This window comes from Thalassophryne amazonica, chromosome 18, assembly GCF_902500255.1.
Source record: "Thalassophryne amazonica chromosome 18, fThaAma1.1, whole genome shotgun sequence".
NCBI lineage: Eukaryota > Metazoa > Chordata > Actinopteri > Batrachoidiformes > Batrachoididae > Thalassophryne > Thalassophryne amazonica.
The window spans coordinates 55,961,904-55,988,999 of record NC_047120.1 but is presented as its reverse complement, the minus strand read 5'-3'; the positions used below and the strand labels follow the sequence as shown (position 1 = coordinate 55,988,999).

General features: G+C 39.5%; 1 protein-coding gene across 2 annotated transcripts; it reads right to left on the bottom strand.

The window, feature by feature from the left end:
• kctd5b (potassium channel tetramerization domain containing 5b) lies at positions 1-27,096 on the bottom strand. 2 transcript variants are annotated; one of them, XM_034193976.1, is made up of 7 exons: positions 26,788-27,096; positions 14,556-14,664; positions 13,177-13,268; positions 12,977-13,072; positions 12,684-12,785; positions 8,878-9,003; positions 1-2,239 (listed from the first exon to the last, which is right to left on the bottom strand). In XM_034193976.1, the coding sequence occupies exons 1-7, from the start codon at positions 26,998-27,000 to the stop codon at positions 2,210-2,212; spliced, it is 768 nt and encodes a 255-aa protein (XP_034049867.1). In that variant the 5' UTR covers positions 27,001-27,096; the 3' UTR covers positions 1-2,209. The 2 variants fall into 2 exon arrangements, with proteins under 2 accessions (XP_034049867.1, XP_034049868.1); XM_034193977.1 differs by lacking the exon at positions 12,684-12,785.

Sequence of the window (27,096 nt, the reverse complement as noted above, 5' to 3'; positions counted from 1 at the left end):
TGTCAAGATTTTCATTTAAGGATCCAGTACAAACAACTTCTAATGGAAGTTGTATTTTGTTTTAATACAGTGTACAAATCATACAGTTTTAACAGTTATGCATCAATAGTCAACTTGTAGGCTAATGTATTTCAATGCAAAAAAAAAAAACAAAAAAAAAACAAAAAAACAACAAACAAATAAAACACTATAGATAGCAACACATTATTTCACCATCTTCAAACTTGGCCTCTAAACCTCCCTGACAAAAAACACTTCCCCTCAAAAGAAAGAGCTCCCCTCTAACATGCACTATAAATAGACACAGTTGTCTCTAGGAAGTTTTTCATGACTACAAATGGTTGTTCTAGGACACCCGTTTAGTTAAACGAAACTGTAAAACATTTGTCAGTTAACGTGTAGATTTCTAAAGATGCAGTGGGCTCTGAAAAAGTGTAAAAATAAAAAAAAGTTAAAACAATGTGTTAGCTGAAGCTACAAACGCATACTTTGCTATGTTAGTAATGGTATTGGACCATATAAAACCAGTCGGCAAGATCAATTAGGCGGCCCGCTGTCTAACCTGTTGAGAAATTTGAAGCCAACAAACAACCCGTAGATACTGATGTGACCCCCCCCACCCCACCCCCAATACCCATAATTTTCAGGTCTCAACGAAACTACCAATTTTTTTTGTGTCTGTTGCTTTAAATGGAGAGAAACTGTTGCTTGCCCCACTGCTTCCTCAAAGGGAGGGGGAAGCAGAACAGTGAAGGGTGAATGTCGGTGTTGCATTCAATGGAAACTGGGAATTTCTGAATTCCGACAAACATGGGGAAAGAAAAAGCCACAAATTGGAATTCCTACTCTGTAACTCAGAAAAGGTTTCAAACCCCGACTTCAGAATTTGAACACTTATCAGAAGTACAAGAGGTCGAAAGTGATGTAATTTTGAGTTCCAACTTCTCACTTCCAAAGTACATCGAATGCAGCATTAGAGCACAAACCGGCTTAGTAGGTGTCTCACAGAGGAAGGATAAATTGTGACTTACGTCACAGAAGCATAAAATGATCTGTTTCAGACCTAACTTGTACCTCTAGCTGGGGGAGTTTGTTTTTTTTTTTGTTTGTTTTTTTAATTCATGTGTATACAGAGAACTTTGGGGCTTCGCAAACATGAAACATAACCCCACCCAGTTATACCTGCAATAAGCAAAACAAAGTCTTGGCTATAAAAAAAAAAAAAAAAAAAAAAAACTATATACAAGGAGTAGTTTGTGTTATTCTGGTAAATGCAATTACTTGATTTAGGCGCAGGCATGTCAGTGTGCTACGGCTGTGACTGCAGCTTTCACTAGGTCACCGATCAATATATTGACTCACTGATTACTTTGACAGGTTAAAACAAAAGGTCGTGCCACAAGTAACTTGCAACACATTTAGCTTAGGGAATGCTACAGAACTCTTACGCTTTGTAATTTTGCTATATTAGGCAAAGGAAATTCCACAAATGACTGATACTTTCATTAACGTCAAGTTTTCATACTGTCCCAAGAAGAGGCAGAGGTTACTTCTCACAACTGTCACTGCTAAAACTTAATAGAACGCTAATTAGCATGTAATTTATGTTCCCTTTTTCCACGACTAGTCGCTGATATTTATGAATCAGGAAGATACGTCCTTAAAAGCATGTGACAAAATGTTAGATCAGAGATCCTCATGACCACAAACATCAGCAAAAACATTAGAATATTTCAAGTGGGTTTACAGTTTACCATTAAAATCATGCGTAATTTGACCAACTAAAGCAAATTCCCTTCTTATATTAGTTCAATGAAATGATATTGTGTTCGATATTTTCAGATAAAGGCCTTAATTGATCCCTTAAGATCCATGAGTTAGAAGATATAAGAATGAACTCAAATAGACGGCCCTGAGTGAATCCTTGGCCTCACACAATGAGGGCCAGATTTTATAGTATAAAACATTTTCTGATTACAGTTCTTTACTTTCATTCAAAACAAAAAACTGTTGCCAATTCAAAAGGTCCAGTTTAAACAAACAGGCACAAATAGTCAAAACACTTATTTACATCCAGAAATAAAAATGAAAACGGAGGAAAACCAAATTACGTGTACGCCCCCATTTAAATTTCCACTGTGCCAAAAGTCTTTCACAAAGATGATATGTTTGCGCCATAACACCTGGAGCTCATAATACTGAGTCCTCTTCACATCCGGGATCCCCTTTCTTGAAGAATCTGTGGAAATATATATATAAAAAAAGTTATTTTAAATGGGTAAATCCTTGCTGCGACAGTCAACGCATTCATCCAGGGACACTGACTATTATTATTATTATTCGTATTATAATATTTTTGTCTTTTGTAGTGTAGACTTTGTTTTAATTCAAGGGGTTAAACAAAAATACCTCACTGACCATTGGGGGGATTTATTACACATTTGTAATTAATAATAATGTCTATTTCTATAGGATTTTCCCATGAATCAAAATAAAATAATAAAAGAATACATGCCAATAATAAAAAAGTACATTATAAGAATGCACACAAATCACAAATTAAAGAGCTGATAATATGGGGGAGTGCAACTTGTACTTCATTGGGACTTGAGTTTTTCCTCTTCACCAAGCTTTTTAAACTATATATACACAACCCCTGGCAAAAATTATGGAATCACCGGCCTCGGAGGATGTTCAATCAGTTGTTTAATTTTGTAGAAAAAAAAGCAGATCACAGACATGACAAAACTAAAATCATTTCAAATGGCAACTTTCTGGCTTTAAGAAACACTATAAGAAATCAGGAAAACAATTGTGGCAGTCAGTAATGGTTACTTTTTTAGACCAAGCAGAGGGGGGGAAAAAAAAAAAAATGGAATCACTTAATTCTGAGGAAAAAATTATAGAATCATGAAAAACAAAAGAACGCTCCAACACATCACTAGTATTTTGTTGCACCACCTCTGGCTTTTATAACAGCTTGCAGACTCTGAGGCATGGACTTAATGAGTGACAAACAGTACTCTTCATCAATCTGGCTCCAACTTTCTCTGCTTGCTGTTGCCAGATCAGCTTTGCAGGTTGGAGCCTTGTCATGGACCATTTTCTTCAACTTCCAAAGATTTTCAATTGGATTAAGATCCGGACTATTTGCAGGCCATGACATTGACCCTATGTGTCTTTTTGCAAGGAATGTTTTCTGAAAAATGATATCATCCCCAAACATCATTTCAATTGATGGGATAAGAAAAGTGTCCAAAATATCAACGTAAACTTGTGCATTTATTGATGATGTAATGACAGCCATCTCCCCAGTGCCTTTACCTGACATGCAGCCCCATATCATCAATGACTGTGGAAATTTACATGTTCTCTTCAGGCAGTCATCTTTATAAATCTCATTGGAACGGCACCAAACAAATGTTCCAGCATCATCACCTTGGCCAATGCAGATTCGAGATTCATCACTGAATATGACTTTCATCCAGTCATCCACAGTCCACAATTGCTTTTCCTTAGCCCATTGTAACCTTGTTTTTTTCTGTTTAGGTGTTAATGATGGCTTTTGTTTAGCTTTTCTGTATGTAAATCCCATTTCCTTTAGGTGGTTTCTTACAGTTCGGTCACAGACGTTGACTCCAGTTTCCTCCCATTTGTTCCTCATTTGTTTTGTTGTGCATTTTAGATTTTTGAGACATAGTGCTTTAAGTTTTCTGTCTTGACGCTTTGATGTCTTCCTTGGTCTACCAGTATGTTTGCCTTTAACAACCTTCCCATGTTTGTATTTGGTACAGAGTTTAGACACAGTTGACTGTGAACAACCAACATCTTTTGCAACATTGCGTGATGATTTACCCTCTTAAGAGTTTGATAATCCTCTCCTTTGTTTCAACTGACATCTCTCATGTTGGAGCCATGATTCATGTCAGTCCACTTGGTGCAAAAGCTCTCCAAGGTGTGATCACTCCTTTTTAGATGCAGACTAACGAGCAGATCTGATTTGATGCAGGTGTTAGTTTTGGGGATGAAAATTTACAGGGTGATTCCATAGTTTATTCCTCAGAATTGAGTGATTCCATATTTTTTCCCTCTGCTTGGTCAAAAAAGTAACCGTTACTGACTGCCACAATTATTTTTCCTGATTTCTTATGTTTCTTAAAGCCAGAAAGTTGCCATTTGAAATGACTTTAGTTTTGTGTCATGTCTGTGATCTGCTTTTTTTTCTACAAAATTAAACAACTGAATGAACATCCTCCGAGGCCGGTGATTCCATAATTATTGTTTGATTATTATATAAAACACACATACACCAAGTGTAATTTGTCTTTTGGTCAATCACCAGATTAGTCTGAATATTTCATTTAACTCAAAAATGGGATGTAGGCCAAGAACCTGGATCTGAATCCAGGGACCAATCAAGCACATTGTATTCACATGTTTCATTTTGTTTTTTTGTCAATTCCTCATGAACAAAAGACTGCAGGAACCCCAAAGTAACTCGTAGCAGAGCAGTCCCTGGTAGGAGTAACTGAAGTATTCAATTAACAACCAAGAAATGGATGGTGTGCGCGCACACACGCACGCACGGGAATTCTATAGGGCAGAAACATTCATAGGGTAGGAAAACTTAAAATACAGTGCATCCACTATTCACAGCGCTTCACTTGTTTCACACATTACATTACAGCCTTATTCCAAAATAGATTAAGTTAATGTCTTCCCCTCAAAATTCTGCTCACAGCACCCCATAATGTGAAAAAAAGGTTTTTTGAAATGTTTATAAATTTATTAAAAACACCAAGAAATCACATGTATATAAAGTATTCACTTATATACTTATTCACGTATCCTTAATACTTTCTTGATGCAACTTTGGCAGCAATTCTTCTTGAATGTGATGCCACAAGCTTGGTGCACCTATCTTTGGGCAGTTTTGCCCATTCGTCTTTGCAGCACCTCTCAAGCTCCATTAGGTTGGATGGGGGCATCTGCGCTCTGGTTGGGCCACTCAAGGACATTCACAGAGTTGTCCTGATGTCACTCCTTTGATATCTTGGCTGTGTGCTTAAGGTCACTGTCCTGCTGAAAGATGAACAGTGGCCTCAGTCTGAGGTCAAGAGCAGATTTTCATCTAGGATATCTCTGAACATTGCTGCATTCAGCTTTCCTTCAATTCTGACTAGTCTCCCAGTTCCTGCTGCTGAAAAACATCCCCACAGCATGATGCTGCCACCACCAGGCTTCACTGTAGGGATGGTGCCTGGTTTCCTTCCAAACATGATAGCTGTCATTCACACCAAAGAGTTCAATCTTTGTCTCGTCAGACAAGAGAATTTTGTTTCTCATGGTCTGAGAGTTCTTCGGTGCTTTTTGGCAAACTCCAGGTGGGCTGCCATGTGCCTTTTACTCAGGAGTGGCTTCCGTTTGACCACTCCACCATACAGGCCTGATTGGTGGATTGCTGCAGAGATGGTTGTCCTTCTGGAAGGTTCTCTCTCCACAGAGGAATGCTGTAGCTCTGACAGAGTGGCCATTGGGTTCTTGGTCACCTCCCTGACTAAGACCCTTCTCCCCCGATCACTCAGTTTAGACGGGCAGCCAAATCTAGGAAGAGTCCTGGTAGATCTGAACTTCTTCCATTTATGGATGATGGAGGCCACTGTGCTCATTGGGACCTTCAAAGCACAGAAATGTTTCCATACCCTTACCCAGATTTGAGCCAATCCTGTCTCGGAGGTCTACAGACAATTCCTTTGACTTGATGCTTGGTTTGTGTTCTGACATGCACTATCAAATAACTGAATTTTCCCCAGGGGGACTCCACCACCTATAGAAACATCTCAAAGATGATCAGTGGAAACAGGATGCACCTGAGCTCAATTTTGAGCTTCTTGGCAAAGGCTGTGAATACTTATGTACATGTGATTCCTTAGTTTATTTTTTAATAAATTTGCAAACGTGTTTTTTTGTTGACATTATGGGGTATTGTGTGTAGAATTTTGAGGAAAAATGAATTTCATCCATTTTCAAATATGGCTGTAAGATAAAATGCGGAAAAAAGCTCTGAATACTTTTTGGATGCACTGAATTATTACTATTAATTAATAATTTGGCATTCATTTGAATGTGGGTAACTCTGATCTCCTTAAAATACATTTAAGTGACATGTCTGTGCTTTAGGGATCAACTGACAAGGCTTTTCACAGGCTGATACCAATAATGTTTGATATTTCATTGCCCGTCTCATGTCATTCCCGCAAAATCTTTGAAATTCAATTATTTAATCTAGCAATAAAACAAAATGCTGGTAAGTGGAAAAAACAGATGACTCAGTTCTGAATATTGACAAGGCTAAAAACAAATGGAACCTCAATGTCCTTGTGGGATGTAGAGCACCTTGTGTGTGTGTGGGGGGTGGGGTGGGGGGGGGGTGCAGCAGCAACAACATTTAGGCTGGGGTTAAGACTGAGCATTGATGCAATCACCGATTAAATAGTGTGGCTGGGACTCTGGTCTTCACCTTTGGGATATCCTTTCAGCTCACTGGTCATTGTCACTATATATGGTTGCTTAGCTGCAATGTTTCCGTCTCTGCATGTTTGACAATTCCTTGTTACACCATTTTGTTATTGTTAGTATGGCCAAAGCAGATGGCCACCCCCACTGAACCTGATCTGCTTGAGGTTTCTTCCAGTAACCAAAAACCATCCAATGGAGTTTTTCCCCTTTCACCTGTCAGTAATATGATTGATCACAGGGCGGGTAAGGTTTAAACCTTGCTCATGCATATGTCTTGAGATAACTTTTGTTGTGATTTGACACTTTTATATATAAAAATAAATAAATAAAAAAATTGAGTTGAAAACTGGTTGATCGCTACTGTTGGTATAGGCTTTCATATTTGTTTACAGCAGTGGTTCCCAAGTCTGTTGCTCCAGGAACCCTGACCTTCACAATGTTCTGTCTCTCCCTTATGCTCATTCAGGTCTGCTCAGCTAATAACACACAGCTGAGCTAATGAACTGTGGGTAGAGGAAACAGGGATAGAAAATTTGTAGGTTAGTGGTCCTTGAGGACCAGGAACCTGTGGTTTGTAGGTCTGGAGGTTAAAGAGTTGAAATATGTGCCAGGGTTAATGAAGGGCCCCTTGACCCTTGGCTAAACTATGCACTCTAAGCATTTTCTATTTAACAAGCAATTATTTCTACACATCACTGCACTCCCTGCAACATTATGACTACTTTTGCTGATGAAACAGCCTGAGCTGCCGTCCCTCTCCACTCAGTGTCTTTTAATGTCCTTGAATGAGGAACGAGTCAAAACACAGAAACTGATGATTTAACATGCCTGCTACTAAAACAATGACTATGACAAGGACCTTATTTACACGACTGAAACATGCTGCGCTTTCCCCATTTGTTTTAAAAAACAGCATCCAGTTCAAGCCCGTATTTAACCAGCGCGAGTAAGAACAAATTGGCTTTTCATGTACTTTTTGCTCACAGACTCTGTAATGGGCATTCCAAAGCTCGTTTCTAAAATGACCACCACTCTGCGCTGGATGGAGATCTCTCTTTAACAAGAGTCATCTCTGAAAACCGATGTGGAAAAGCTTCAGTCGTGTAAACTGCCTCAGAGGCGTGGAACCAGGAGAGGACAAATTGGGGATGTGCGGTGCAGGGGCTACCAGCAGTTGAGCGCTCACCAGTGAGTCATAAGTGCTCAACCTTAATCAGAGTCATTCATTTCATAATCCGTCTCTTCGTCCTCGCTCTGAGCAACATGCAGCATGCAGACAGCACAGAAGAAGACAAGAAAGGCATGTTGTAAAATAACAGAAATGAATGGAGGTGTAATGTTAGAAGAGAGAACTGAGGATAAAAAAATAAATCTACTGGGTTGTACTCAGAGGGAATTAGGATTAACTGCATTTAGTCTCTGCACAATAAAAAAAAAAAAAAACACAACAACAATGAAACAAGTGAAAATAAGCATGCAAGTTATCCAGGGTCGCCTTTCAATCAGGATCAATTCCATACTCATTTGCCAGATATAGCTTTAAAATTACATAAATTACTGAAAATGAATGACAAATTACAGCGTTGTTTCTTCCAGAAACAAATTCTGTAGTTTTGATCACTGACTCAGCAAACAGTCCATTTTCTGAGACTCCGCTCACTGTTTGAATGTCTTTGGAGCCACTGGTCATTGCAATTACAAGACTCTATATGTGCATGGCTGCTTAGCTGCAACAATTCTGCCTTTACATGTGTGCCAGTTCTTTGTTGTGGTTTGCTCTGTTATTGTTAGTATGGCCAAAGCAGATTGTCACCCCACTGAGTCTGGTCTGCTTGAGGTTTCTTCCTGTAATTTAAAAAATGCCTGAGGGAGTTTTTCCTTGCCACTGTTACCAATGTGCATGCTCATGGGGTGGGTAAGGTTAGACCTTACTCATGTGAAAGCCTTAGAGCGACGTATGTTGTGATTTGGCGCAATATAAATAAATTGCACTTATAGTATTGGGTCTCAAGCTTTGGAATTGAATCCATCCTGTATTGATCTGGTGGCCCTGGAAAGAGCCAAACATCCATTTCTCTTTTAAAGAGGGAACAGCAACTGAATCAACCCAATAAAAAGCATATTGCAGAACAAGGTTCAAATGTTTTGAATTATTAGAATTTAGGGAATGTAAGAGTAAATCATTTTCTCAGATTGATTGTAGAAACATATTCCATAGTGTGCTTCTTCAGAGGTTTACCATTAATAAACTGCGGGGGAGTGTTCAAAGGCATCATTTTCATAAATGCTTTGTGTTTAAATCCTGCATAGGCAGTTAGTCAGTCTATTTTTCCGGGCTCTTCGCATACACACACTCACCTTAGCCTTCTCACTGGGCTCTGTGTTTGTCCCATATGATTGATTGTGCAGCTCCTTGGAGACTACACACAGGAACTCAGCTTGGTCTTCGTTTCCATAGTTGTAAGAAGAGCCTATGCTGACCAGCTGGAGCAGAGGACAGGGCACAAATTAGCTTTTGACATCTTAAAAAGGAATATTTCAGCTACTGCTGGACACGACACAAGGTTTAAAGCAGCGGAGAAAAAAAAAAATGACAGCAAATCCACCAATACAGAACCTACATTACTGCAATTAAAATAAAGGAATCTGGACATTTTTCTGAGAATTCTGGACAAAACAGTGCAAACCTCACCAATAACATGAGCAGCTAACACCGTTATGACTTATCCTTTTTGTGTGTGTACATACACACACACCTACAACCTTTTTGTTGTTGTTGTTACAACAGATTATAGTTAGGGTATCATGAAATATGGTGGAGTATCAAAGCTCACTGATTAACCTTCAATTCAGCATGTTGTGGGTGCGAGACCACCATTGTTTACTTTGAAAGATGGATCAGAGCTCAACATGCAGACAACGCACAATTTATTCTACAAAAGCAATTACAAGAGCAAAATAAAATTGTTTGCAGTAAATAAAACTGTTCTTATGATTCTCATAAACAAATAGTATGCAAAATTATGGGCACCCGTGGGCAAATGAGTGCATTTTAAGATGGCAAATCAAAATTAAAAACAGCCTTAACACAAACACCAGTTTTATAAAAGTGCTCTTTAATCTCAGTGAAACCAAAATCTCTACACAACATAACCAAATGAAACAAAAATGTGAGCAATATTTTTCTGTGCTCAAGGATTTAGAAATGTTTTCATATCTACCTCCAATTTTTCTAAAAAAAAGTCTAATTTAGCTGTGTTATATTGAAAGTTGTGTGTATTTATGAAACCATTATTTTATGTCTTTTTTTTTTTTTTTAAGAGATTTGATTTCTCTAAGATTAAATGTTATTTTCTAACTCACCTACAAACTTGAATCTATCCTTTTAAATGTGATAAAATACATTTTAACAAACTGCAGTTTTCCAAGGGGTATCCAGACTTAGTACAGAACTCCAGAATGATTATTAAAAACAGAGAAGCCTACTAACATTGTTAAGATTAAAGTTAAAAGTGACAGAATACTGAACAGGACCTCAGAAAAGTAATGGCACTGAAATAAAAATGTTAATTGGCGTTTAATAAATAGATGCAATAGATAAAAAGATGAGAAGTTGACTGTCACGGGTAGAAAGTGAAGACTCAACTACAAACATGCAGAGCTGAAAAACAAATTTAAAATGGTGAATATTTTAAAAGTAAATTACAGCAAAGTGCTAAAATCATACAAATACACTGACACCACTTTTTTCTTTTAAATCATTGTGACTAAGAAGGAATCTGACTGTCAGTTATAACCAGATACGTGTGTGTAGAATTTTCTCCAAAGGTTCCAATGTCAAATTACGTGACCAATACGTGTCAGTGACTTATGAACATCATGCTCTAATTTGCATTCTAATTTGTATTCTATTCCACTACCACAAATTTTCAGACTTAAGGTGCACTGACAGGAGCATGCCTGTGATTCACGCAATAGCACGAACGTAGTCGTGATGATCCCATGCGCTGTGTTCCCAGCTGGACGCCGTTCTTTGTTCTACTGTCTGACAGGTGCTCTGCACTGTATGCTGCATATATAAAATTATTTCATGACTGATTAATCATTTTTTTCTGCAAATTGGCCGTCGAAAACAGCTCTAATCGCAGCCTGAATCACAGAGGAGGCTGCAGCCGGTGCCATTCGCGTGCGTGCACGACTAACTACCTGCAGAAAGCATTTTGAGCCATCAAAAAAGGTAATTATTTGTCATGTTTACATTTGTTGCGTGTTCTTTCCTTCTTGTGTGCAGCTGTTAAATATGTTTATAACAGATTTAACCTCATTATAAACCTTCAGACGAGTTGCGCTCTGATGCGATCTGCTGATGTCACCACTCGCTCAGTTCACTTTTTTTTTTTTTTTTTTTACTCCACTTGACGAGCTGCACGCAGTGTTGGAGATTACATCACGCCACATAGCACGACGTTTGTGCGTGAAAGATTTTTTTGAACATTTCAAAATTTTCTGTGCGCAATAGCATGCACCGGCACCCCTCTGGCGTCCTGTCTGCACCCGTTAAAGAAGAGTTTATTCTCCAGCACAACACAGGTCGTGCAACTGCATGAATCAAAGGCATGCTCATGTGAGTGGGCCTTTAGAAGTGTGTTGTGTGTCACTCAAACCACGTTTTGCTCGGGAAAAATGGCAATGCAAGAAAATTCCAGAGAATAAATTAGTTTAAGTCAGTCTAAAGAAAGAACACAAGATTAGGACATGATTGCGGAGATCTAAAACAGATGCACAAAATTTAAAAACAAGAAAGAAAAAAAGAGCACACTTTAAAAGCTTTCTAAAAACAGCAGCACTTTTCCAGTATAACCACTTTCCCTTTTGAATGTTCAGTCTGTGTGTGTGCACACTGCAGGCTACATGTAGATCTGTACCCAGGTGTGCATGTTCAAACATGCCTCATTAACCACTTCTGCCAGAGACTCATTAGGCAATACTTCTCACGCCATTGCAGCAAAAAGACCAAAATAATCACAAAAGCTACCACAGCTTCCATTCATCACAGTGCTGAAGAGTCAAACACCAAGCTGTTTAAACTCCCAGTGTCAAACGAGTCAAACAGAATGTCACTTACGCTCTTCCCTCCAGGGTCACTACCAAGCGGGAAGCATTATGTAAGGATTATTTCTCGGCGTTTCCCCATCTGATTTGTGTTAAGAAGCTTAGTGAGAATTCAACTCTAATGGGAGCTCAGATGATCGCTCGACTGAAATTCACACACAAAATGCACACTCAAAAACCCAAATATGTTTTTTTTTTTAACCAGGAAAAAAAAAATGCTATACTGCATTCATATGTTGCTGTAGGCGGCAGATGGTAAACCAGATGTTTCATTGTTTTCAATGAGAGGATAAATCCTCTCATTGAAGCAACTGCAAAAAAAAAATTCTGCTGCAGCGACTGACAAACCACGTTTTATTTTGAATGATGAGAGAAGACGGGCAGCAAGAGATGGAACTAATGAAATGCAAAGTCACCTGGTTTTAATCAAGTAAACATGAATAATTTCTGTGATATTACAAAGAGAAATTACTGTAGTTTCACAAAAAGTTGACTTTTTAAAAGAACTGCCAGAGTAAGAGCTTCCCATTTTTATATAACTATGCAAAACACTAAGTAGACGGTCATCTTCATTAACACTGAAAAAGGACTGCCAAAAGTGATGACACAGTATTGCTATAACAATCCGTGTGGTTTTTCTACCATCAACATGCGATGCAGCATGAGTTTCATCTACACACAAGCTAACAAAAGGCATCCATTCTCGACATGTCGATTTACATCCAACTCTGAGGCAAAAGTACCTGATGAGAAGAGAAAAACAAAACTGTTCTGAATATGTTCAACTCTGAACTAGCAGTGCTTTTGAACATAGCTCCCAAACAGCCTACTGTGGATGGCCTCAGGCACTGTGAATGATTTGTGAATAGCATGTTCTCATAGCCTCACTAGTGAGCAAGCAACACAAATGAACACACACACACACACACACACAAAAAAAGACCAACAACTATGTGTCGACTTGAGACAAACAATGGCCAACGGGGTGTGTGTACGAACAACACGGGGACCATGCAGTGACCAGCCCGTGGACAGAAAGTTGTGGGACACACCTCTCCGCTGTTTGGCAAAGCAGACTCCTCTCCCTTCACCTCCCTTGACACAATCAGCAGAAACTCTGACTGGTGGGCCCGCCCGTAACCTATACTGACAAGCTGCAACAACCAATCAGAGCACAGATGGTATGCTCGGATCATGAAAGCAGACATTTAGAAAGATGTGATTTGGCTTTTCAGCCATTTCCAATATTGAGGATTGGACTTTCTGGGTCAGTGCAAGCAGAGCGTGGTACATGAAGCACATGAAAAGCAGATTCGAGCTGTGACCTTCAAAGAAGAACTTATACCTGTTCAAACTTCCAGCCATCAGACATGGTGGACACCATTTGCGTCAGCTCTTCCTCCTGGCACTGTAGGACCCGGTACACATGTTTAACTGGAATCTGTAAGGAAGTAGACATGCATGACAGAGACATGAAGAGAAAGGCTGTCAGCATGTACTGTAAATAAAGTTCAGCGACTCAGAGGCAAATGAAAAAAATCTCACCTGTGTAGTTTTGCAGTCACGTTCCCCAATTTTGTCCTTGATGAGCTTTATTAATGATGTGATGTTGTAGAACTCAGCTTCTTCTAGCACACCTAACAGTGACAGAAGAAAGAATGTGCTGCTACAAAACATCACGATTAGCTGGATATAACGGCACCTATGTTGGATGTTTTGAGATAGTTGAGTCATTTCGTATTAAACAGTCATTTTTTCTTTAAACCAAACTGTTTCTATTGACATTTTGTTCAAAGTGAACATAAATGATTGCTTGAGTAGACATGCTACATTTGTAATACCTAATTGACAAAGTTAAACCTGCAGTCTCTTTGACCCCCCCCCCCCCACACACACACACACACACGCCAACACGGTAGTTTTGTTCCATAGTATTAAAATAAAGGATGAAGAATCTTGTATCACCAATATGATCATGTCCCCTTCTCTGAGGAAAGCAAATAAATAATGAATTCTTAACCGCCTGGGTAAAAATTGTGACAAGATGCCATAACACACTGGGAAAGTCAGCTTCCAAGCATCCCATTCAAGACTCAAAAGTGCACTTCTAACTACATATGATAGTGTTAGCTTCATGGAGTAAAAAAAAAATAAAAATGTGCTAGACCTTCAGTTCTGAGTGAAAGTAACCCCCCCAAACCCCCAACAAAAGCCCAAAGAAAAATGGAAATGTAGCGATCCAGCTGGCAAGACCTCAGGATTAAATCTGGAGACATGAAAATTTTGAGTTTTGCTGGATATGAACTGAACAGGTAAGCCAACCCTCATACAGGTGCACAGCATCAGTTGTCAATAGTAACAGTTAGTTACAACAGTAGTGGGGAATCCACCAGTTTCATTAAAATATTTTTTCCCCATTTCCAAATCAGAAATCTGTAGTTACCCATTTCAACTGAGAGCAGAATGAAACTTTGACCTCCTGTAACCAGATTTTACAATTACTACTTCTTCATTGTGAAGTAAATTTTGTGGAGAGAAAAACAAAAAGCAAACAACTGATATACACCTCTGCATAAGGCTGAATACTTAATTTAACTCAAAATTGTAACTTCAAAGACCAAAATCCCCAAGTCACATTTGCTGTTTCAATTAAGCTATACATAATATTGTAGTTTCATAACAAGTATTGAGTTTCTTTTTTTTTTTCTTTTTTTTTTTTTTTTTAGAAAATTTCAGGTGCAATAGCAATATTGGCACAATATCCCAAGTCAATATTTTCTGCCAAAAATGTAAAAACATTGACCGTAAGATTTCAAACTACAATGAATTTCCACCATTTCTACAGTCGTTCCTCATAACAAAATATTGTGATTTTGGAGAGTATTTAAGTGTAGATAGATGTAATGTTCAACAGCAAAAATTACCTTCCTCTGCCAAGTCCCTGTTGAGCACCAGTTTGCCGTGCCTCAAGTAGTTCAGCACTGGCCCAAAGTATGCAGGGTCTCTGTCAATGAGATAGGCACCAGTTTCATCCTGACATGAAGGAAGGAAGGAAAGAAAGAAATTAGGTTCATCTCTGCTTCACTCCGTTATTGTTTTTTCCACTTTCTTCAATTCGCCTGAAAGCTTTTGTTTTTCCACTTTTGAACCCCCGATACACACATCATCTCGTTCGAGTCTGGGCAAAATGTCCATCTGCTCCATGAAGGCGAGACAATTGAGACCTGATGTGAAATCCCCTCAACATTTCCGATTAAGACTCAAGGGACGACAATTGAAGTCACCTCCTGTGAGGTCATCTTTCACAGGACACCGACATGGAAGCAGCAGCTTTGGGATATCACTTCACTATTTTCATGGGCTTTGGGTCTGATCCGACTCCTTTACAACCACTGGGTATTCCCCTATTTCTGCAAGTACTGCGATTAGACAGTCTTTGTCTCATGGGGCACCGGAAGGCTAAAACAATTAGAACAGAAGAGAAAATGATTTGTAACGTCAGACTGAATCCATTGAGCAAACCATAAGAAAGCACCCTGTGTTATAATACAATTAGCCATGCCTGGCGAGACCTTATAGCCGATACGACAAAGTATCTGAGCAAATTCAAACAATCACACCTGAGAAAAGAGATCCAAATGTGCAGCTCATTTAGTAAAAGTACTCCAGAGTGGAGGAAAGCCCTGAAGCATTTTGCATACTAATCCTCAAAATCCAACAGGACATTTGACTTCACATCAGTTGATTAAATTGCTAGAGGACTAGTCTTCAACTATCAACATCATTTACACTGAGGACCAAAATCAAGCATACTGACAAACACGTGCGCAATCAGTGGTTGTTCCTTTTCACAAATCCAGAGAGAATTTTAACTTAAAAGCCATTAATTCCTCCAATAATGAGGCTCCCATTGCATTCTTTTATAATGAATCTGTGAACCCTGGTGGCTGATCAACCTCCTTTTCTCGGCAGAAATATCCCGCTGCAGCCCTGTGGAATTCTATTCTGGTCTCATTGACCTGTGTCAGTTTCTTTACATTTCCCTCCTCAGTGAATTTTAAGCACATGTTCAGGTGGGCCTACACAAACCTAATGATCAGGCCAAATGAAAAAATGAGAACAAACCAAATTCAGCTCATTTGTCCCTCATCTTCACCTTTGAATGCAATGAACTCGTTGTACAAGAGCAGAAGGCATGTTTCACTTGACCATTTATCCAGCATGTACTAAGTTCTTGCACATCCACATACAAATCTCTTTACCTGTGCATAACTGTCTTTTGCACCCCTTACAAAAAGAGAGACCTACTAAAGTGCATAGCCCTGACGTTTCTCTACTAGAGAACAGAGTGTTGCTTACTAACCTGTTGTGAATACTTTCAAAAATAAATACATAAAATAATAATAAACCCTCAGGAACTGGTCCTTTATAGTACTGATTATAGTATAGAACTGATTGGGGGGGGGCTCTGATGTAGACCAAAGTACACAAAGAGGACAGTGTTTTTAATTAAGCGCAAGCTGCTACGTCTCCGGGGGCCCAGGCTGGGAAACACTGGGCAACAAACACAGGGGTGGAGGCAGTGAGGCATTAAAATAAAAACTGCCTCTCACTAAGTGGAAAAAGGTTGTTGTAACTGCTGCAGTTAGTAGGTGGTCACAAGGAACAAACAAAAACAAAGATGATGACCGTGTCGAAGCTTCTTTGTAGAATGCAAAGTTTGCCCAAATATACGACAGGGTGTGAATAAGGCATCAGCTAGTCAAGTTAATGAGATAAAGACGCATTGTTCCAACTACAGGAAAGTGGAGCTGTTGAGACGTGTAACGCACAGGTCAGACTACAAAAAACGGCTCATAGGTTCCTGAGGTGAAAACTGGCCTATTGGCACACACCGTGTCAGCCTGAAATACAACTTCCTGCAAGGACAAAAGTGCAGCAGGACTACGACGAGATGAATTTTGTAGACTTGACCAGTAGGACCTACACAGCTAGCATATTTAACCCTTCTGCTGGATTCACGTTGGCAGTGTGTGGCAGATAATAAACTTAATTTTCTCTTGTTTTGAATAAGCAGATGACGTAGAATGCCGACACCACTGGCTGTCAGAGACATGTCACAGTTGTTTGTGCCATTTAATTTTTTTTAATTTTTCCCCTCTTGCCATAGCTGCAAGGACAAACCAGATGTTGACGAGCATGGAGATTAAATATTTTTGCATGTGTGTGCGCACATGCACACATACACACAGTTTTGCATAAGCAATATATAATATATATAGCTCCTTTATTGTCATTGTAGGCATACATACAGCAAAATTTGTCCTTTGCATTTAACCCATCCTAATTACAGTTATACACAATCCAACTACTAGAAGCAGTGGGCAGCCACAGTCCAGCGTCTGGGGAGCAACTCCAGATGTGGAGGCACTGTCTTGGTCAGGGGGAGAGAAAGGAGCAGACCCTAAATAAGCAGGTTTTTTTTTTTTTTTTTAAATTGTGGGAGGAAACCGGAGTGCCTGGAGGAAATCCACACAGACAGGGGGACACCATGTAAACTTCACACCGAAAGGGCAGGAAGCGATCCCACAACCTTCTTGTTGTGAGGCATCGGTGCTAACCACGAAGCCACCGTGCCACCAACACGCCACACAGTGAAGTTAAACTGCAACATCACAAAAGGTTTGTTCATTACATTTTGGTAGTGCGTCAAACAAAACAACAAAAAACAAACAACAACAACAAAACCCCTCTTTTTAGCTGTGCAAAAGTTAAGCAATATTTTCAGAATGTCTACAAGATATTATCATGAAATGACAGTATTTCCATTAGGAATTGTCCTCTTGCAATAACTGTCATTCCAGCAAGGCTCACGCACACAAACTGCAATAGTCATGGCAGCAGAAGGGTAAGTATATAAATATTGTCATTTCTTTGAACTTTGTAAACCTTATGAGATGAATGAATTTGAAAGAACAGTCTCTTCCTCTGTACAAACATACCATGTGACTTTCTGTGTCACGTGATCTGTAACAGCAGAAAATGTTTCCACTGCAGTTTTGTGAACTTGTGACTTTTTCGAATTACTTGGAAAAACCACGCTGTGTGAGTGTAAAACCTTTGTGACATTTAAGAGGATTTTACATTAAGCGGATTTTCAATTCACAACCTCAAATTGGGCAGCTTGGAGGGTAATGGAAACCCAACTAACGTCTAACATTCAAGTTTTCCTTTTATTGCATTTTCAAGACCTCATAAAATGATTTGCTTCAGCAAAGAATCATCTGCAACAACCACCAGAAGGTGCCTTCACCACAGTCTGGCATGTTAAATGTTTAGTTTCAACTTCCAAAATATGAAACTACTGCACAGCCTTATGTACATTCCCTATCAAACAAAAGCCTTATGAATAGATGTGAAGACGGCTTAAAAGTCAAGGCAAACAAAATTAATACTTGTGGATCTTAACAGCAGAAGGAAGTTCAGAATAATAACCTTATGGTTCCTTCTTAAAAGGTACACAAGCTTCTCACAAGAAATACCAGGATGGCCCACCCTTTAAGTACAAGGTCCAATATGGTTTTGTGCAGTAGAGAGACATCAGCACAGAAAGACAGCATTTAGTTCACTAATGCAAGTTGCAACATGTGGCCTTTGAGAACTACACGGGTGTACCCAGAACTTTGCATGAAACCATTCATGTTTACATGCTGTAGATGTGGAGCGATTCGGTGCAGAATTTCACATGGCAGATTTCTAACAATAGATTATTAGTCACTATGGCAATGGCATGTTCCATTACTGCAAGTTTACATGCATGCCCTTTGCATAACATTTCCAATATGGTCATGCTGAAACAATGAAATGACTATCAAAGACTGCTCAGCTTTCACAGCAACTGGAGCACAACACCCTGCACAAACAGACCAGAAAAAAGTTGCAGATCATCTGAGTCACATGACTGTTACTGAAGCAGAGAGGGAAAGTAATTATGCATTACTTTTTTTTGCCTAAAGCATGAAACTTTATGCATATTCATTAGTTAGGACTTGATGTCATAATCCCTGAAGTTTCAGCGCTCTTCTTGCCAGAGCATATTCTTTGCTCTGACACACAGATTTGAGCCAAAAATTTGACACATTTTCTTTTGTGTACCTCAACATCGTCAGGACTTTACATCTCATGGTTTAAGTTCCCCTAACCACCTAAAGTATAGACACGGGATGCAGAAGAGAGCACTGATTGTCCATCCCAACATTTGTTGCTATAGTGCATTGCCAAGGCACTCTGGCCCAAACTAGCCAAGTTTGGCAGATGGGTAGTCTAATGCCTGGTTCACACGCCAACATATTTAGGTTGATATTGGACCCAATCTTCCCCTTCCGACAATCTTAGGAACGCCCCGTGGTGACGCTAAAGATAATCTTATCAAATTTTCCTGCCGTGTGTGGTGCATTAAGAGCAGCGGTGGGCACAGTTAACCAAAACGTTAGCTTCGATAACTGGTAATCAGCTATCTTTTTTTTAACGCTAAACCGCCTAAAAACTTATCGGAAACTACAGCTAACCGATAACTTTCAATTTTATCTCCCATACACTCTCAGCTACTAATAAGCTGATTTTCAGTTTAAACACCACCAAAGCTTCTAACAGAATCAACAGCAATCACAAACCCAAACAGCCAATGAGCCAGCGCTTCTGTCTTTGTGCGGTCTGCCCCCTGCTGTAGGAAAGCGTCATTTACCCTGGCAGGCCACAGTGGTCCAGCGATGAGGCAGAGGTCTTGAAATGGAAAGCAGGTTTGAATTATGGTCTTGCTTCATAAATAAAATTATTCCAGATAGAATAACTACATTAATGTAAACTCTTAAAATGTACAAAGTGATATATAACATATCTGTTAATTTTAAAATAATGCACTAATTCTAAGATTTGAACATTAACACACAGACGCCCAAAGGGATTATGGGTAAACTACACCTCCGCTCATACTGACTTGTTAATTCATTCATTCTATGTAAAAACCAACACAAGTGAATCCAACACAAGCGAATCTATGTAATGGGTTGGTGTTTACAAATGTGCTTTTGTAAAATATGTCATTTTTTAAATTAAAAATAAACTTAATTATATTTATTAAGAATTTTTATTATAATTTATAAAGCAAAACCATAAGTGAAGCCTGCTTCCCATATCAAGACCTGTGCCTCATCGCTAGACCACTGTATAGGGTTAATGAATAATGATTTTTTTTTTGTGGCAGTTTGGTAGCCACGCCCTTTCTGCTGGGGGCAGAGCTGAGCTCAGCTCCTCTTAGTTACCTCACTGCTGCAAAATACATAGGAGCAAACGGGATTATAAATACTTTTCAAGTTACTACCCATAAAAAAAATAAAAATAAAAAAAAAGTTAGTCTAAAAGTTATTGGAACTAAATTTATCAGAAGATAATTGGTCCGATGATGGTTTTAAAACGTATCTGAAAAGCTAATCCGCTAACAAAAACATTAGCTTCGATAATTATCTTGTTATTGGATTAGCTGAACAGTGCCCACCACTGCTTTAGAGCACTCTAGTCTGCTCCAAAGGACGTCGGGACAGCTCAGCCCGCAAATCTGGGACATTCAAGATGTTGGACAGTCTTAGCCCGATATCCCAGTGTGTGTGGTGTCCCCCGACCACAAGCACACAGCCTGCTGAATGTGATGTGTAGCCAATCAGAAAGCAAGATGATGGTCGCATGGAGTGGAATCCAAAATCAAAACGGCTGTTATGACTTGCCAGAAAGTCTGGTGGTCACGCTGTCTCCACTCCTTTTCTTTTTGTATCATTTTTTTTTCTCCATTATAAATAGTCCACAAACTTGTCTCCGCTGTGTCTTCCTTGTCCAGTGCATTTGTTTATTCTGAAGTCACGTTTAATCTCGAGAGATTTTGCGAGATTTCCCGTCTGACCTGGGAATGTTGTGTGTGAAATCTGTTCTTGTGTGGTGTGTTGTCTTTACCATGTGGCTGCATATCACACACTGTATGACCAAACCTGTTAGATCTATGATTTTTTATCTCCATGTGTGTGGTCTCTCAGGTATTGGAAATCTACAGACAATTTGAAAATCTTGCCATGTGAACCAGGCTTAAGCAGAGGGGAAGAACCACTGTAACAATAGTGACCCAATTTGCATATCAAATATTTCATGGAGGCAATGAATGCAAAATTAGATTCTGACTTATGACTTGAGCTAGGCACACACATTTAAAAAAAAAAAAAATAACTCCAAAGCACACCCGCTAGACATCAGACAACCTTACAGTGGAGAATTTTACCCAAAGCTGGGCAAGGATTTGTCAGATCCCTTTACTTAAAAGGTACAGGGACTTTGTATGCGACCTAATCTTTTACCTCAGTTTCTTTGTGCATTTTTGTCTCAATCTTCCCCATAATCATGTATATTGTGACGTACCTCGCATATAGTTTTGAAAAAAACTGCACTTGCTTTTTCAAGCACCGTATATTTGTTTTTAGGCACAAAAAACACCTTAAATTTGGCATAATTTGTGGAAATGATTAACTCAAATTTACCATTAAATGATTAGGAGCTTAGATTTTAGGGTGAGAAGCTTGAATATCTGTGAGGGACTCTTGAGTAGAGCTGCTGCTTCTTCACACTGAAAGGAGCAAGCTGAAGTGGTTCAGGCATTTGGTGAGAATGCACCCCTAAACAGGTGTTCCAGGTACTTCCAACTGGGAGGAACTAGAAGGCCCTGGGGAAGATCCAGGACACCCTGTAGGGATTAGATTTCCCAGGTGGCTAATGCTGTCAGGTCTCCTCACTTTTATCAACACTTGTCACAGTTCAGGGTGCGGTCCAGCTGCTTTTAAACATGTTGTAGTTCAGACACTTCTTTTACAAAATAAAAATACCTCAACTTCTCCGTCTTGTCCAATTTTAGGACTGCATCTCATCTGCCATTTTGTTCTAAGGTTTGACCAAAGGTTGTTTTTAAATTACAGTCCTTATTAGAAAACAATTCCATTCTGGAAATTTTGTTAGCATTCACGGCACCATACCCAAGTGGTTTAAATCCTATTTGGCTAATAGGAGCTTTTCAGTTATGATCACTGACCTTTCCTCATTGAATGCTCCTCTCTGTTGTGGAGTACCACAGGGTTCTATTCTTAGCCCCATTTGCTTTTACTTGTACATGTTGCCTTAAGGGTCAATTACAGCCCAGCACAACCTGTCCTTTCATTGTTATGCAAATGATCTACCAGTGTGTCTGCCTATAAAGACTAATGGGAGTAATGCATTGATTTCTTTATTTAATTGTCTCAGTGATATAAAGTAGTGGCTGTCACAATGTTTCCTTCATCTGAAGGACAATAAAACAGGCTATTGTGTTTGGTCATTCATGTTGTAGCCTCAAAACTTCCGTGTTCTAGTTATTTTTTTTAAACCAGCTGTTAAGAATTTGGAAGTGATATTTGACAGTAGTTTGAAATTTGATAAATAGAAACTGGTTTCAAAACAAGTTTTTTCCAGCTTCGTCTTCTGGCTAAAGTAAAGCTGTTCCTCAGTGGTCCCTCGCTATAACGCGGTTCACCTTTCTCGGCCTCGCAGTTTTGCAGATTTTTTTAGTGCAATTTTGCATGCTTTTTTTTTTTTTAAACAGCGCATTGTGTTCCGCGTCTTTATCAGGCGGGCCAGTCGCAGCACCGGTGGGCATTACCGCGATGGCTCTCACTGCCTCCAATGCGCTTACTGAGTCTGCGGGCTCGGTAAACGCAGCAGTGGGCCACTCACACCGCCCTCCTGTCTGCTGTGCGGAGCTGCGCCAAACCTGGCAACAGGTCCAGAGACTACGCTCGCTGTTTTGATGCGGATGTTGAGCGCAGCCGCAGAGCTCCGTGGCCACCGAGAGAGGACTTGGATTCTTTGCGGGTCCCGCATCCGTACCTCCGGAGGCAGTGAGCGAAGGGAGAGTTCTGCGTGTGTCTGTTTATAATCTTCTTGCCCAGAAGAAAAAAAACAGGGTGTTTACACAGGACAGAAAAGAAAGAAAATGTTAATGCCTGTTTGAGAAAAGTGTATAAAGTGTGTAGTGAGGGGTTTTACAGCCTTAAAACATCTACAATAATTGCAAAAAATAGCGCTGACGACTACTCAGAGTTCGCTTATCGCAGGTTATTTTTAGAACGTAACTCCTGCAATAAACGAGGGACCCCTGTATAATCTTGAGAAGGCCATGTCTCCTTCGCTGGTTTGATTGAACTGACAAAAGTGGACCTGTCCCTTCACACTGTAGCTCTTCAACACCCAGCTCTCTCTTGTTCTATCACTTTTCACATGGAATGGATTCAGGGCAGACAGCGCAACTTACTCCTGTGGTGGAGGTCTCACAAACTGGAGAGTCTAAAACGACCATGTACTGTTTTCAGGTTTTCCAGATGACGATTGAGTCATGCAGACTGATGACAACAAAGTCCACTCTACCGGTTAGTGCTCTATGGTAAAAAATTGATACTAAAGGGAAAATTCACACCAGTGTAGTACTTTATATACCACTCACCTCTGTCTCTCACATAGATGATCTGTTCCACTACATAGCTATGTAGTGGAACAGATCCCCCTACAATGTTAAGATTTGTATGTAACAGAGGAACAGAGCTATGTAGTGGAACACACACAGCTATGTAGTGTAGTCACCTAAGTGAAAGTGCCGTTCTTGCAGGGAAAAAGCCACAAATCCCTCTGGACTGCAAACTAGTGTAGTTAAAAAAACAAAAACAAAAAACCCTTAGTATGTGCATGGAATCAGGTTACATATTGCCAAATTATACTGTGTTTGAAAGACCAGGGGCAAATGTGATCCTACATCCAGTCTGAAATGAGATGCTTTTTCAAATCACAGACACTGAATCATGGCCAAAAATAGGAGTGGATTTTGCAGAACAATTTGAGAGGAGTGTTTTATTGACTAATGAAACACCTGTTTAATAAATAAACATTTAAATAAGCTTTGCCATCATGACGGAAACCAGTTAAGTACTGCTATGGCAACAAGTTGGGAAATATTTGCCACCAAAGGCACAATGCACAGAGAACTGTAGATACATTTGAGTTTACTTCAACAACCTTGTGATTAACTGCAGGTGCCCAGCTTTTATTGATGAGTTGTGTTGGGATGATAAAGGAAAAATCTAGAATCACACCTAATTTGAAACCTCACTCCAGTGTCCACTTCAGTGTACTCAGGCATGACATGCAACTTGAATCTAGCATTAAATATGGCCACTTTTCTCTCACATAAGCTGCAGAGTGCTACCTCTGCCAGCAAGTGAATATGAAAATAAAAAGGAACAAGAATATTTTGCGGTGGGAAGCTTGAAAAACTGATGCATATCTCTGCTTGTGCTGTCACAAGTCTGTCATAAGGGTTGAAACCAAAAGGGTTTTAACACCGAACTTGCTGAATGGACAAATGATGAGTTTTGTCAACAACAGCTAGACATGACCATCCAAATGTGTCATTATAGGCTGACAAGTCCACTGACAATGACAAAAACAACTCACTGACACCACATTCAGGTATGTGTTAGTTCTGGAACATTCAAAAGACATTAAGAACCAGGACGGTCAGCTGCGATGGCCACGCATGGGAGAGCACTTCCTCCACGGTCAATCCCAATGTGCAAAGCAAGTTCCAGTCAACAACATGAATAATACATGTCTCCTCTAGACTCCTGTTGAAGTACATCAGACTGCATGACTGAAAACCGAACAACTAATTTCCTTAGGAAACACAATGCTCCACATACCGAGACAGAGGTCTCACTCACCTTGGCTTCCTTTTCAGTTGTGGCTCACAAAAGCATATTTTGTTTCACAATGGAAGACCAAGTGATAAGTGATACTTTCCTTTACCGAATGTCAATTCAAATTACACTGCCTGGGGTAGATAATTTGTCTTAAAGCACAATGCACACTTAAGGGACTGAGTTATGCTGCCGATCCATTCCTCACGGAAGCATGTAATGATTATCAACATTTAGGACATTTGCAGGAAAATGAGACGAGCCATGATCTCCTAACACAATATACTGCCCTTTTTTTGTTTTTTTCTTAAGTGCCTCTACAAGGGCAAGTTTCTTGAAGGTCAAAACTGGACATTAAAAAAAAAATGGATTAATAATAAAAAATACAAGCTGCTTTTGAAACTGAAACAGATCAATGACTGGCCAGTTTCATTTTTCATTGACATCAATCTGCAACAAAGTTCTGATAATTTGCAAAATTTCAGTGTGTAGCTGAGGGTACCACCTATATGCAAAAATGCTGTTTTTCCTGAAGTGTCCCTTACTTTTGAGGGATTTCTGGAATGCACTCAACATTTCAAGATAGTTTATGCGTTCCATCCATTAGCAAGCCCAGGACTAATGAGATTTGTCAAAATATAACAAGCCCCACGACCTCATACCTGACAGTCATATGAAGATTATAGTGGGGGTCCAGTTGTATTAATGCTGGAAAATTAGCTAAGTAAAATAAATACAAATTCAGGAAAATTGGACTGTTGTGTAGCACCCACTGCCTGCATCTGAAAATAAAAAAGCAAAAAAGCCTCTTAATGGAGGTTAGAACAGAATACTTGAATGAGTTATTGGATGAAAAACAAATGATGCAATAAAATTACTCACAAAAAGGAGTAGGACATGTTCTATATACAGACAGTAATCTACTGTATTTGAAAGAGACTGAGGACCTTAAGGTACACACACATTTACTGTTAAAGTGGCAGATGGACAAACAGAGGAGCTTGCTTCTAGACAATTGAGGCCATTCAGGAATCGAGTGGCTCCATCCCAAGCTCTCGCTTGTGAGCAGCACCTCATTCCACTTGGCAATGAATTAGCAGAGACTCACCGCCAGTGCAGAGATTACCGCAGCAGAAACTGGAGCCAAATAACAGGCTGCATTCAACATCAAGCCATGCATCTGTGCAATTTTGCAACATCTTTTTTAAAAGCACCCAATGAAGATACAGCTGAAATAAGTACTTAATGAAATGAACTGAGGGAAAACAAACCCTTGAGTGTTCAAGACACTTAAAGCCAAATTTGTCAAGACTTGCTCCCTGTCTGTCGAGATTTTATTCAAAACTATTTTAACGCCAAGGATGGTAGAATGATTTTAAATATTTTTAATGCAAATCAAACATGTTTAAACGAGATATAGCTACAAATAAAGCTACAAATTGCTCCAATCCAACAGCTAAGTTACATTTTAATGACCTAATTAATTTTAAAAAGACGAAAAAAAGTTTGAAATTCCACTTTAAAATGGGTTTCAAACTAGATATTAGCCTTTGAAACAGCTTTACACCAATAGATAACGGTTCTTCTGAACTATTGTGGCAAAATCGGAGAAATTGGTTTTTCAACTGATTGCCTGAAACCCACTGAATCGCTCTAGATTTTAGATGTAGTCAAGTTAAAAGACATCGCTTTAGCATTTGACTAAAATGTGACTACAAAAAGAAAATCTTTGTATGGAGAAAGTACCCAAGTTACTTTTTGTTTAAAGCATTTTTTGGTGTCATCACATTCATGCTAGGCTATAAATGCATTACAAGTTTTTCCCTTCTTTAACCCACTCTTATGATAATCACTAAATTTAAGTCACAAGTCAGTCGCATTTTTTTTTTCTTTTTGTAAAATGTTACGTACTTTTTGTATTGTTCGGTAGCAAAAATAAGGCTTCTGTCAGGTCTGGAAACATCGACGAGTGCAATGCGCCCGTAAAAGCAAAACTTTTCGACTACTGTGAAATGATTTTATCCGAAGAGTATGCACAATACACAATATACTTTCAGATAACTGCGAGGTAGTGCAAAAAAAAAAAAAAAAAAAAAAAAAAAAAGCGAATCTGCCAAGTGTGTGTCGGAATCTTGCTAACATAGCATGCTAACGGTAGCTACTCACATTACGGCGAGTGTTAACCAAGACGACGCTAACTTCCACATATAGAATAAACTGACAAGCACGTTCTTATTCGAGAATCAACCGACTTGGTGAATGCTAGTACATATTGAGAAAGATATACATTAATATAACCTACAGAAAAGCTACCTAGCTCGTGTCGCTTAGCATTTAACGTTACCTTGTCAGAGTCGAGCTCCGGGTCAGCTTGGCTCAGTCTGTACAAAAATGATTTGGGATCTCGACAAAGCGTCTGTCTCGTCGTTAAAAAATACGTTCCCCCGACGTTAAGCCGAATCCATTTCGATGCCCCGACAGCGGGTCTCTCCGGCGGAGAGTGGGGCAAACATCGCCGGTGAACGGGGCCGCTCGCTTCGGAGCTGTCCTCTGCCATCCCTCTGCTCGGCTTTCTGCTGCTGACAGGAAATATCCCAGCTGGAATCCACGATCCACGCACAACAGCCTGCCAGCTCCCCGGCCACTCCTACTG

What these genes read in the sequence shown, in the direction of transcription:
- kctd5b (XM_034193976.1), bottom strand. Translation starts at nt 27,000, where the DNA reads ATGGCAGAGGACAGCTCCGAAGCGAGCGGCCCCGTTCACCGGCGATGT. An exon ending in CGGAGCTCGACTCTGACAAG is followed by an intron (nt 14,665 to 26,787) that starts GTAACGTTAAAT and finishes CCTTCATGTCAG; the next exon opens with GATGAAACTGGTGCCTATCT. An exon ending in GTGACTGCAAAACTACACAG is followed by an intron (nt 13,073 to 13,176) that starts GTGAGATTTTTT and finishes ACTTCCTTACAG; the next exon opens with ATTCCAGTTAAACATGTGTA.